At 46.9% G+C, this 12,930-nt stretch overlaps 1 protein-coding gene across 15 annotated transcripts; it reads left to right on the top strand.

The window, feature by feature from the left end:
- The first annotated feature begins 581 nt into the window (after positions 1-581).
- Slc25a51 (solute carrier family 25 member 51) lies at positions 582-12,930 on the top strand. 15 transcript variants are annotated; one of them, XM_036178263.1, is made up of 6 exons: positions 582-766; positions 3,224-3,247; positions 4,359-4,468; positions 7,103-7,171; positions 7,827-7,896; positions 9,005-12,930. In XM_036178263.1, the coding sequence occupies exon 6, from the start codon at positions 9,044-9,046 to the stop codon at positions 9,938-9,940; it is 897 nt and encodes a 298-aa protein (XP_036034156.1). In that variant the 5' UTR covers positions 582-766; positions 3,224-3,247; positions 4,359-4,468; positions 7,103-7,171; positions 7,827-7,896; positions 9,005-9,043; the 3' UTR covers positions 9,941-12,930. The 15 variants fall into 15 exon arrangements, with proteins under 15 accessions (XP_036034156.1, XP_036034155.1, XP_036034153.1 ...); XM_036178262.1 differs by having other exon boundaries at positions 7,068-7,171; XM_036178260.1 differs by having other exon boundaries at positions 7,008-7,171.

The following is a 12,930-nucleotide window of genomic DNA, read 5'->3' as shown; positions in this document are numbered from 1 at the left end:
GGGCAGGCTGGGGACACCACCTAGAGATGATCCCTAATGGTGAGATAACCCCAATCCTAAGTGGCAAGCGCTTCCCACATCCACGAGTCTGCCAAGGAGCCTCCCCCAAGCAGGCTGACCTCTTGACCCTTCGGTCAAATTCTCACTTCTGTCGCCTGCGGCCCTGTACAAATCAGAACCATTGTAGGAAGGTCACCGAGGAACACATTCCTGGACGAGATGAGTAAACAAAGTGCCAGGGCTATAACTCCGTTAACGCCGGGCATAGCGCTCCCTCCAAGCCCCCACAAACCGTGTGAGCTCCTAAGGGAAAAGCGGCCGTGTAAGACTCCATGCACACACAGGTATCTTGTGGAGTGCGGTGACACAGAGCTCTCCACCAAGAGAACACTGAACCAGACGCTTTCGAGCCCTCGCGCACGCGCGATCTACATCCATCCTTGGATCTCCACGAACTCGACCGGCCCCACGCTAGAGGACGCGCTGGCTGCTTATGGCACAGCGAGGCCACCGTACAGCCTCAGCGTAAAGCGAGGGGTCTAGCGGCACCCCCACAGCCTGGCAAAAGGTGTGACAGCGTCGCAGTCCAGCCCAAGGCGGCACACGGAAGCCCCAGCGGCGGCCAGCCTCCCAGCAAGGCGGTGTCCCGATCACGTGGTCCGACGACGCTTCAACCCCACCCCTGCCTGGGTCGGGCCTGGTCTGCGCCTGCGCGGGCGCGGGCTCGCTCGCCGGCCGTCCTGCGGGCGGGCGCCCGCGGCCGTGGGTGAGTCCCGGGTCGGGTGGGAGCGGCGGCCTGTGTGTCCTAGCGGCTGGAGCGACAGGAGGGAGGCTGGAAGCAGAGCCGCGGCCTGGAGAGCTCCAGGCCCTGCTCGCGTATCGCGCACGCCCGGGGCCCGGCGGCTCCGGCCGAGGGCCTGTCGTGCTGCGGCGCTCTTGGGCCCCGGGAGGCGCCCACAGCTTGGGGCGGGGGAGCCTCAGGCCCGGGAAGGAATCGGCTTTGGTGTGCGCCCCGCGGCATCGCGGCGGCCCGTGGTTCCCCGCGGTTCCCCGGGATTCCGCCCAGCGCCTTCCGGTCCTCACGGAGTGCGCAAATGGAAGCCTGGAGGACGCTCGTTCTGAGACACCATGTTGCATCGGGTGTCAACACTCGACCAGAGCCGAGCCGGTGGGCGGGCGGGCGTCCGTTGTTCCATTCTGTAGGGATTGTTAGCATCAAGTTTAGGTAGAGGGAGTCCGCAGCGCCTCAGCCCCGTTCAGGCCGTTTAGCATAACCTTTGTCTTGGCGCTACAGGCTGCCCAGCTGGTCCTAGTGCCCACCTTTTGTTTGTTTTTCCGAGTAGTCTACTGAACAGAATCCTGAGTTATACCAGGAGTGGGCATGCCAGAATGGACCTCCGGCGCCTTCGCTTTGAAAGGATTCCTAGGATCGGGTCCAGGGCACACAGAAACAAACCGGAGTCACCCCTAGGGCTTCTTTTAGGTCGACACACTTCTGACAAGAATTGTCTCCTTTGTCAGATGAAATGAATCTAAGATACTGGATTTTCGTCATAGATGTGCTTTGTATTTGCAGTGGCAAAATCTTGCTGTAACTAGTACTTGAACCCTGGCTAACCTTGTTTTTGAATGCTGACTCAGACCTGCTGACTAGTGGAAATTGACATCCTTTGAGAATTCCAGTCGCCCTCTGCCCTGTTTTTTGGACCAAGACCTTTGTACTAAGGTCACATCTGGGTTTTGCATATCCCTGTGGGCTGCAAGTTACTTTGAGTGTTTAGAATTTGCACTGTCTCTTACGTCACAGAAGTGTTTGGCCCTTGTTGGATGAAAGTTGATTTTGCTCCCTTATCTTGGGATAAGTTAAATGCCTTAGGTAGCAAACTAGTGCAGTTATGGTAAATAAACTTTGTAGCAAATTGCAAAGGATTATCATTACTATAAATTTAAGGAGAAACCATTTTAGCAGGGTTTAGTCATGTATTTATTCAGAGTATAGTAATCAAACATGCCATATTTTAAATTTTTAAAAAACATTTGGGGAGGGGGCTCTAATGTGCCACTGTGCTTTTGTGGCGATCAAAGGACAACTTTCCAGAATCATTCTTTCATCATGTGAGTTACTGGGCTTGAACTCAGGTTCTCAGGCTTGGCAGCAAGCTCCTTTATCTGATGAGCCATCTTGCCTGCTTTCATATTCTAAACTCCTATCAGAACACTGCACAGTGTTTTCCTTCTCTTGCTGCCTTAAGAACCTGGGCATGGGCTGCAGACATGGCTCAGCTGTAAAGGCTTGGCCTGCAGCCTGGTCACTCCATCCTAATGGGTGAGTGCAGTTACAGAAGAGCTTGAAATCTGAGGTCTGGGAAGTTCTCAAACATTTTTTGCCAGGTGTGGTGGTGCTCCCCTTTAGTCCCAGCCCTCAATCTCTGTAAGTTCAAGGACAGCCTGGTCCACAGAGCAAATTCCTGGATAGAAAACCTGTCTCAAAAAATAAAACAAACATGGTTGGGCGGTGGTGGCACAAGATTTTAATCCCAGCACTCGGGAGGCAGAGGCAGGCGGATCTCTGTGGGTTCAAGGCCAGCCTGGTCTTCAGAGTGAGTTCCAGGACAGGCACCAAAAGCTACACAGAGAAACCCTGTCTCGAAAAACCAATATATATCTATAGAACTTTTAATATTTAATAATCTAAATGTTCAGCAATATTCCTGAGATTTCTTACAGTTTGTAGAGAGGTCCATAACTGCTTGCCGAGGCTGTTTTCTGTTTGCTTACTAACAAGGCCAATTATTTTGGTCATTACTGATTGAATGGAGCAGCTTTGTGGGGAGGGGTTCTGTGATAGGGTTTATCTGTGTAGTCCTGGCTGGTCTGGAACTCAGAGGTGGGCCTGCCTCTTCCTCCCAAGTGCTGGAACTAAAGATGTGTGCCACGCCCAGCAAAATGGAACAATTTTAATTTGCAAAATTTTATTAAGTAACAGAATGAATGACAAGTTCTATTTTTTTCTTTCTTTCTTTTTTTCCAGACAGGGTTTCTCTGTGTAGTTCTGGTGCCTGTCCTGGATCTTGCTCTGTAGACCAGGCTGGCCTTGAACTCACAGAGATCCGCCTGCCTCTGCCTCCTGAGTGCTGGGATTACAGGAGTACGCCTCTACCGCCCAGCTAGGACAAGTGCTATAAAAAACGAAAAGTAAACATGACCTTTGTTTGTTTTGCAGTGTTGAAGATTGAACATGCAGTAGGTAAGCCTTCTTGTTGAACATCCCCAGACGTGAACAAAATTTTTATTGTTGAAGTGCACAAATAATTTGAGTTTGTCCAGGACCATGGTGTAAACAGCTATTAGATGGTGGCAAGCATATTGTTAGGTGGGCATGGTGGAAAATCCTGGCCAGCCTCTGCTACATACTGAACTCTGGGCCAGCCTTGGCTAGATGGTGGGAACCTTGTAATTAAAGTGTTCACGGTGTAAAACTAAGATATTCTTAAATTTATTAATTGTTCGGATATTATATGATTGTGTACATTATTTTTGATTGTGGTTTTTTAATGTTTTTTTTGATTTTTGAGATGGGTTTCTATGTTGTTCTGAGACTCAATGAACTAGCTGGTTTGATCTCACAGAGATCCCCTGCCTTGAGTGCTGAGATTAAAAACTATGGCAATCACACTGTGCGGATTTTTGTTGATTTTATGTAACTATGAACTAAAATAGAAGACTAGGGCTTTTGTCTTGATCTCACAGAGATCCTCCTGCCTCTGAGTGCTGAGATTAAAAACGTGGGCAATCACACTTGCGGATTTTTGTTGATTTTAATGTTAACTATGAAACTAAAAAAGAAACAAGACAGGTAGTATCAGGCATTTCTGTGCCAGGTTTTAATTTTTAAAGTCTTGTTTAGTCTAAGATTGACAAACATTAGCTAGTACTGTTTTGTTGAGTATAGTACTACTAAGAGTTTTAGGCCAGGCAGTGGTGTGTGTGTGTGTGTGTGTGTGTATGTATCACATGGTTCGTAGCCCCTGTAAGTCTAACTACCAGGGTGGGTCTGATACCTCTCCAGGCACCTGTACTCATATGCATACCCTCCCCCACTCACCCATACATACACATAGTTTAAAAAAGAAAGGAAAATAATATTGTGTCATATTCTGTAGAGGTTTGGAATCACATCAGGTGTTGAAAGTTTTGTTTTGGCCTGGGGGGTGGGTAAGAGTGTTGGCAGTCAGTGAAGTTGGTTCTTTGTAGAGTATAGGACATTAACAACTAACCACTGTGCTCAAGGAAAAGGGACAGATGTACACAGACCTGAGTATAGAGATTCAAGCAGGTTTCTTTTTCCTCTTTTTAAGGATGCAGTTGTCAATATTGACCCCAGAAGAGAGAAGGCTAACAATGGGAAGCATTGGGAAAGTTACCAGAAAGCTGTCATCATCAGTGACAGGCTTAGTCAATGTCTCAGGTGAATTCTTGTAAACTTTAATGTACCAAATAATGGTGATAGTGTTTAAATTGTCCCACAGAGTAATGAGAGAGACCACAGATTTGTTCTTATAAAGCCAGAACAGCTTACTGGGACTTGAAAGTCGGGAGGGTGGCTTAGAGCCCTAGCTCAGCACCACCAAAAACCAAAACAATCTTGGCGAATGTTATTCAGCTAAGAGGATATTTGACCATGGCCAGTAGGGTCATCTCCGTGTCCTGAGGCTATAGTCTTTGGCTTCATTTAGAATGCTTTGGCTTTTTCTTCTGTGCAGGGCTGAGCTACATTATCAGCCCTGTTTTGACTTTCTGATGGTGCAAAAGTGATACGTGTTTAGTGGGAATTTCACCTTATATACTTTTCATTGGCTAGTGATGTAAGAGATGCTGTGCTCTTTGGCTGAAGGCAGAGGCAGTGAACCACAGCTCCCATTAGCCACACAATCACAACAGTATCAACCAATACTCCCTTGCTAAAATATGGTGCTCGGTAGGTTAGGTAGGGGCTGGGGGTAAAGCCCAGTGGTAGACCGTGTGATTGGCATGCATGAAGCCCTGGGTTTAATCCCCACCACCAAAAATAGATAAATGCATTTTTATCTCATAATGGATTTATCAGGATACAACCTGAAGAACTTCTATCCATCAAATAAGTACTTCAGAAAAGAACAGTAACATAGCTCAGCCTTGTTGAGTACCTTCTGTACTCAAGTCCACCCCAATGAACTGAGCCAGTCTGGGAGGTAGGTAACTTCTGTGTCTCACAGGGACGTGTGTGGTAGAGCTGGGATTCTGATGCAGGCAACTAGTAGGTTCTAAGGCCCCTGTGTGCTGCTTAGGCTCTGATTCCAGTGTCTCTGTGACCAGGCCCTAGCTCCTGAGGGCACTGAGCAGTCCACGATGGTTCCAGTTAGTGGTGTGGGAGAAGAGCTGGAGGGCGCAGCTGTGGCAGGAGGCTGCTCTGAGGAGGACAGCTGGCTGTGTGCTGTCCTGTTACACGTCTGCAGCTTCCGAGTCCCCGCCTGGGCTCTGCCCCTGCTTTCTCTGGAATGTTTTTGTTGTGGCTGTTGGCAGTTTTCAGCAGCATAGTGTAGTAATGGAGGAAAAACTTGAAGTCCGTCCGTCTGTTGTCCCCCTCCCCCCAGCTGAGGACCGACCTAGGGCCTTGCGCTAGGCAAGCGCTCTACCACTGAGCTAAATCCCCAACCCCTCTTTTAACCTTTTTTTTTTTTTTTTTTTTGGTTTTTCGAGACAGGGTTTCTCTGTGTAGCTTTGAGCCTTTCCGGGATCTCACTTTGTAGCCCAGGCTGGCCTCGAACTCACAGGGAAACGCCTGGCTCTGCCTCCCGAGGGCTGGGATTAAAGGTGTGCACCACCACCTCCTGACAAACTTGAAGAATTTGAGAGGCTTTTGTTTCTATTCAGATCAAAGACTTGGACAGTTTGACTAGTTTCGTCTCCCTTTGGACTCCCTGCAGTGTGGCTTAGGTTTGTAACTTCCCACCTCTTGAGTGGTGCTGCTGTGAGCATGGGTTACATGGACAGTTCTGTTTGGAATTTACCAAGAGCCACACTACTGTTTCCCATAGCAGTGCAGCATTTTACAGTCTCAGTAATCGTGCACCAGGGTCCTACATGTGGCGTGCACGTGTTCTGCTGTGCCTGTGGAGGTCAGAGGACAACTTCTGGGATTAGTTCTCTCCTCCACCTTGTTTCTGAGCTGTGCTCTGCACAGCTGCTCCAGGTTACTTGTCAGTGTCTACAATAGTGGTTCTCAACCTGTGGGGGTCAAACGACCCTTTCACAGAGGTCAGATATCAGATATCCTGCATATCAGATATTTATGATTCATAACTGTAGTAAAATTACAGTTATGAAGGTAGCAGTTAAATAATTTTATGATTGCGGGTCACCACAATGTAAGGAACCATAATAAAGGGTCCCAGCATTAGGAAGGTTGAAAACCACTGTTCCAGCTGACTCTTCCTCCTCTGCCACAAGTCCTTTGCTCATTTGTCAGTTGGGTTATATACTGTTTTGCTGCTGATTTGTTAAATGTGGTCTCTTACTATAGAAGAATAGTTCATTAAAAAATATAAGGGCCTTTGAGAGGTGGCTCCATGGTTAAGAGTACTTGCTACCCTTTCAGAGAGCAGTCCCCAGTCCCCATGTTGGGGGTTCACAACCACCTGTGACTCCAGTTCCAGGGGATGACCCAACACACTCTGCTAGCCTCTCAGGCACCTGGCAGCAAGTGCATGCGACTGCATACACTTGTACAGAGGTAAATCATCAGATAGGGCATGGCGAAGCATCTTTTTAACCCCAGCACTCAGGAGGCAGAGGAAGATGGACTTGATGAGTTCAGAGCCAGCCTGATCTACAGAGTGAGTTCTAGGACAGCCAGGGCTACTCAGAAAAACCTTGTCTTAGAAAACCAAAACAATTTAAAGGAAAAAAAAGAAAATTTAAAAATTAGTAAAGCAGAGGCAAATTACTGTTTTGTCTTCAAATAAAAGGCGATTTCAGGGTGGTCCTGGAGTGTAGGAGTTGGCTCGAAGTGGAGTCTTCTTTTGTAGACAAGCTGGCCCAACCTGCCGTCCTTTTGCTTCAGCTTTCTGAGCGTGGAGATTGCAGGAGACCTCCAGGCCGTGCTAGAGCGAGCTCTTGGACCATTTTTGTGGTTAGTTTTGTTTGTTTGTTTGTTTGTTTGTTTGTTTGTTTTCGAGACAGGGTTTCTCTGTGTAGCTTTGCGCCTTTTCTGGAACTCACTTGGTAGCCCAGGCTGGCCTCGAACTCACAGAGATCCGCCTGCCTCTGCCTCCCCGAGTGCTGGGATTAAACTCCTGTGAGGGTAGCACATATGTTGAGGTCTGAAGACAGCTTGTGGAGTCGGTTCTCTCCTACTGTGCAGGTTCCAGGATCATATGCAGACCCCTGGGCTTGGTGGCAGGCACCTTGACTGCTGAGCCATCTCCTGGGCCCTGTCTTTTCTTTTTGGAGGGAACATTACATCTTGTGGAAATACACAGACTCCGTTTCACTATCAGACATACCCACCGTGACCCCAGGCTGGTAGACAAACATCATCAAAGTGTTCTGGCCCTACTAATTACTAGTTATGTCTTGAACAATGTGGGTCATTGGGGCTCTTTTTTCTTTTTTCACATATAAAACTAGAAAAATCACTTTATAGTATATAAAAAAAAATAGAACGTAGTACATACTTGAACCTCATTCTCCTATAAGCCTCACATCCCAAAATATGCAGCCTATGCCCACAGACCCTTAGTTATCATAGATGTTAATGCACTGTTATGGACTTGCTTACTCGGCAGATTTGCTGACCAGTCTGTGGCTTTATTGTCGTTGAGGACCCAATGCCTAGCAGAGGACCAAAGTTCACAGGTACAAAATACATGGAAACCAAGTGAGTGGCTGGGGTGATTTGTTGCTACAGTTCCTGGAAGGACTTTCTCCTGTTGTTTGTTTTATTTTGTTTGAGACAGGGTCTGTCAGGAGGTGGTGGCACACGCCTTTAATCCCAGCACTTGGGAGGCAGAGGCAGGCGGATCTGAGTTCAAGGCCAGCCTGGGCTACCGAGCGAGCTCCAGGACAGGCACCAAAATTACACAGAGAAACCCTGTCTCGAAAAACCAAAAACAAAGAGACAGGGTCTCACTAGAAGCCCTAGCTGGCCTGAAATTGGCTTGCTGACCGTTTAATTTCAGTGTTCTTCCCGCCTCTGAGTGTTTCACAGCTGCTGGGGCTGTGTTGTTAGGTAGAATGGCCAGTGTTTAGGAACTGGGGTTGGTGATCTTCGCACCCCTTGTTTTTTTGTGAATTATTGTGAACCTCAGAAAGCTTTCACTTATAGGGATTGACATTCAAGGTGTTGGGGATTAAAACAAATTTTAGATAGTAATTACTGTTTACAAAGCAATGATAAACCTGTGGCCTTTAATATCATGTTTTATGAAGAATAACTATTGCATTCTGGGCCCCTTCTTTTCCGTGAGACAAATGTGTTTTAGCATTTTCCAGACTTCCTTCCTGTCTATTCTCCCTTCAGCCTGCTATAAGGGTTGTTTGGGAGTGATTACAGAATAACCAGTCTCACATAACTACAGTCGAAAAGGAAGACCCAGGACTCCCCAGTACGCTCCTGAAATAATTCTAAACAATCAGTGATCTGAAGCTAGGCATGGGGGAGGTAGCCTCTAATCCTAGTACTCAAGATTGTGAGTTGAGGGCTAGCCTGGGCTATGTATAGCAAGTGGCAACTACAAAAACCCAGAGAAAACAGACTACTGATCTGATCTACCTGTGTGCCTATGTCAAAAGAACACTGACCGAACCTCATGAATGCGTGCCATTAGTAAAAGGTTTTTAATTTAAAAACACAACATTTCTAGTCCAGTTTTAAAGGGAAAATGTAGAGTCAGGACATTGGAAGCGGGATTGGGGCAAAGTTTATGTGTTCCACTCTTTGTAACACCTTTGTCATTGATTACAGGTTAAAAAAATTTCCTAGAGAAGAAGGGTCATAAGCACCATGATGGACTCAGAAGCGCATAATAAGAGGCCCCCAATATTGGCCCCTTCGAGCCAGGACTTGTCGCCTCACATTGCAGACGTGGGTGAGATAAAGCATTACTTCTGTGGCTGCTGCGCGGCCTTCAACAATGTGGCCATCACATACCCTGTTCAGAAGATCCTCTTTCGGCAGCAGCTGTATGGCATCAAAACGCGCGATGCCATACTCCAGCTGAGGAGGGATGGGTTTCGAAACTTGTATCGTGGGATCCTCCCCCCACTGATGCAGAAGACAGCCACACTGGCACTAATGTTCGGTCTGTATGAGGACCTGTCTCGCCTGCTCCGCAGGCGTGTGAGCAGTGCTCCCGAGTTTGCCATCAGAAGTGTGGCAGCCGTGCTTGCCGGGACAACAGAAGCCGTTCTCACTCCATTAGAAAGGGTTCAGACTTTGCTTCAGGACCACAAGCATCACGATAAATTCACAAACACTTACCAGGCCTTCCGGGCCCTGAGATGCCATGGAATTACAGAGTACTACCGCGGCTTGGTGCCTATCCTCTTCCGAAATGGATTCAGCAATGTCCTGTTTTTTGGCCTTCGGGGGCCCATTAAGGAGCATCTGCCCACTGCCACTACGCATAGCGCACACTTGGTCAACGACTTTATCTGTGGAGGTGTGCTGGGTGCCATGTTGGGGTTCTTAAGCTTCCCAATTAATGTTGTAAAAGCTCGAATACAGTCTCAGATTGGTGGGCCGTTCCAGTCTCTCCCCATGGTTTTCAAGACAATCTGGGTAGAACGGGACAGGAAACTGATCAATCTTTTCAGAGGTGCCCATCTGAATTACCATCGCTCTCTCATCTCCTGGGGAATAATCAATGCAACTTACGAGTTTTTGTTAAAGATTGTATGATAAGGTCACTACAGGAAATGTTTTTCTCAACCAGCTAGACCTAAAGAGAATGCAACAAGGTTTTGCTCCTGATTGGCGTAAATACAGGTTGGCATCATTAAGTCCAGGCCATAATAATCTACAGACAAAACAATAAAAGGTTTCAGTGGGCAGATGGCAGGGCTGTGGTTTGATCATTACTCAAGAGCTTTAGGCTGTTACCTGGTAACTAGCTGCATATCTGATGACCTTTTCAGGGCAGCTGTCAGCCAAGAGAGATGCCTTTTCCTCCCGGAAGGGGCTGCTAGGCTCCTGTATGGAAACGATGGCGTCAGCAGCCAGGGCATATGCTCCTACCCCAGGGCTGCTCAGGCTTCCTCTCTCACCTCATTCACGGCTTCTGTGCTCCTAGGATCACCTTCGTTAAACCCAAGCATTGCATGGTGGGCTGGAGCAGACAGACAGAAGACAGCGTCTAGGCTGGACAGTTCCAGGAATTATTGAAGTTAGCTTTGAAGCTAAGTGCTGTGGAGATAGTCATTATCCAGACTCTTTATTTAGATTTGATAGTATTTAGCAGCTAATGAAAGCTTCCATTTCACTGTTTAGCTTTGAACATTTTCTATTTAATTCTGAATGTGACTTTAAGCCCTTCCAGAATGTTCTTGTGCTATTTTACTGAATTCCTTGCCAAAAGATAGGGTGAGCTAGTTACTTCCGTTGTGTGCTTCATCCTGGGAACACATCCGGGCACTGCAAGGTCTCCTGTTTTTGCTTGCTTTCTGCTACTGGTGCCAACGTAGCTGAGCAGAGGGGGCATTGTCCCTTGTGAGTAGTAACTGTCATGTTTGTCTATCCTGTTCTCTGGTACTAGACTTTAAAAAAATAAACACTTCCATAAAGTTTATTTGGGGAGTCCGTTAATACAATTGCAGGGTTTTTCTTGGTTTCACAGTGCTGCTGCAGAGTGAGGTGAGAAGCAGAGAGTGGGTTTTCCCAGTGCTCATTCTCCATTTCTCTGGAAAGAGACTTCCTCAGGGTTGACATTCTAGGAGCCCGGTTATCACTGTGCCATTAGAACAGTGGAAGAGAGGCTGGTCTGAGCCTCAGCACCTGACATCTGGAGCTCAGGTAGGGTTTAACAGGCACAGAAGAGCTAGGAATCAGTTATTTTCTGGGTAAATGTGACATGACTCATAATCCAAATGATATAACATCCATTCTGGAAAAGTAGTTTATGAATCTTAAAAAAGCTGTCTGTAAACACTAGATAACTTGTTTCCAGGATTTAAAAATCAGCTTACCCTTTTTTTTTTTTTTAATGGTGCTAGGGATGGAACCCAGCCCCTTGTACATCCTAGGCAAGTACTACCCGCTGAGCTACACTCCAGCCTCCCCAGCTTTGATCCTTTGAGACAGGATCTCAACATGTAGTCCAGGCTGTCTTGAGCTCACAGAAGTCCATCGGGCTCTGCCTTCTGAGCGCTAGGATTAGTTAAAGGCCTGAGCTGCCAATACCTAGCATTTCCAGTCTTTAAAGGTGTCTTACAGTTTTTCATCTTTCCGGGTAATTGCATACAAGTATGTGCTCACACCTACAAACTGAAATCACACCCTCACCTGGAGTTTGCTAGAAGTTTCTGGGGCAGGTAATCCAAGACAGCTGTTTACCTCTACGCTAAAGCTGGTGAAATAAACATTCTTCCAGCTGTAAAGCTGGGGAGCATAGGAAGCTTTGGGACAGCAGGAGTGGAGGGAGGTCGGAGGCTTCGGAGCAGCACCGATGGAAGATTTTGTGTGGTGCAGTACAGACATGCAGGTGTGAGGATTCGGAAGACAGGATTTGACCCAGATAAACTGAAACGGAAGTACTGTGGCTTCGGTGAAGATTTGAGGGGGTGAACTCTCACAAAGGAAAGATGGCACCGGGACTCCTGGCCCCGGGTTCACGTGTGCAACGTGAGCACCCACGGGCCTGCACGGGCCACACAGGGACAGGGAGTTAGTCAGGAGTCGGACCTTGGCCCTGGCCTGAGTGATACGGACTCATTTTCTCACACTCCATGCAGGTGTGGAAGTTGTGCATCGTAAAGCGCTCCTGTCGAGTACAGGAGAATTATAAGGATAATGCTTTGGCTTATGCTCTCTTGATTATGTGGCATTTTAAAACAATTACTAAACTTCTTAATGATTTTTAACTCCTACGCAATTCGTCACACTCCGAGCTCACAAAGACTAAACTGCAGTATATTCCAGAGGTGGCTTTGTCTCCCACCACCTTAAGCTTGACAAAAAAACAAAATTCATTTGTCTGAACTTTGTAACCCACTTTGTCTGAACTTTTATGCCGGAATATAATTAATAGATTCTAACTAGTGTGGTGATACGTTTTTTACAGGCAAACATGATTAAAGAACTCTGAAAAGCTTTAAAGTGACCTTTCTGTTACGTGTGTGGCACAGGTGGCTCATGAGCACAGGACACTGGTATCCTGTGTTTCCTATCTGACGCTATCAGAAACACATCATGAGTTCCCATTTAACATACTTCGGTGCCGGTAACCTTCAGGACTGCGCCAGGGTTGACAGCACAGCCTTTGCATGTTGGCAAGTTGGTATCTTACTTCATTTGTGGTTAGAGATGTGTTTGTGCCTATCAGCATCCATCTTGTGGTGGTCATATAATCACTTGCTATATATTGTGACCTTGTGCAATAAAGCAGAATTGTGTATATATATATATATATACAATTATATATAGTTATATTCGTGTACCTGAGATCCCTACCTAAGTTCAATTCCAATGTAGATAAGGCTGCAAACTTGTAAGGCGCAAAGGGTTGGCTTTGTGTGAGAGGCTACCCTGGGGTGAACACTGGTTGGAGGAGATCGGTGCAGTGTGGGATGGCGTCACAGATGAGGCCACAGACTGTTGGCAATAAGGCACTCATACTTGGTTTATGTTAAATGTATCTTTTCTCATGTACAAATAAATGCACATCAAAACTTGAA

This window comes from Onychomys torridus, chromosome 2 (assembly GCF_903995425.1).
Source record: "Onychomys torridus chromosome 2, mOncTor1.1, whole genome shotgun sequence".
Lineage (NCBI taxonomy): Eukaryota > Metazoa > Chordata > Mammalia > Rodentia > Cricetidae > Onychomys > Onychomys torridus.
This window is presented reverse-complemented; position numbering and strand designations above follow the sequence as displayed.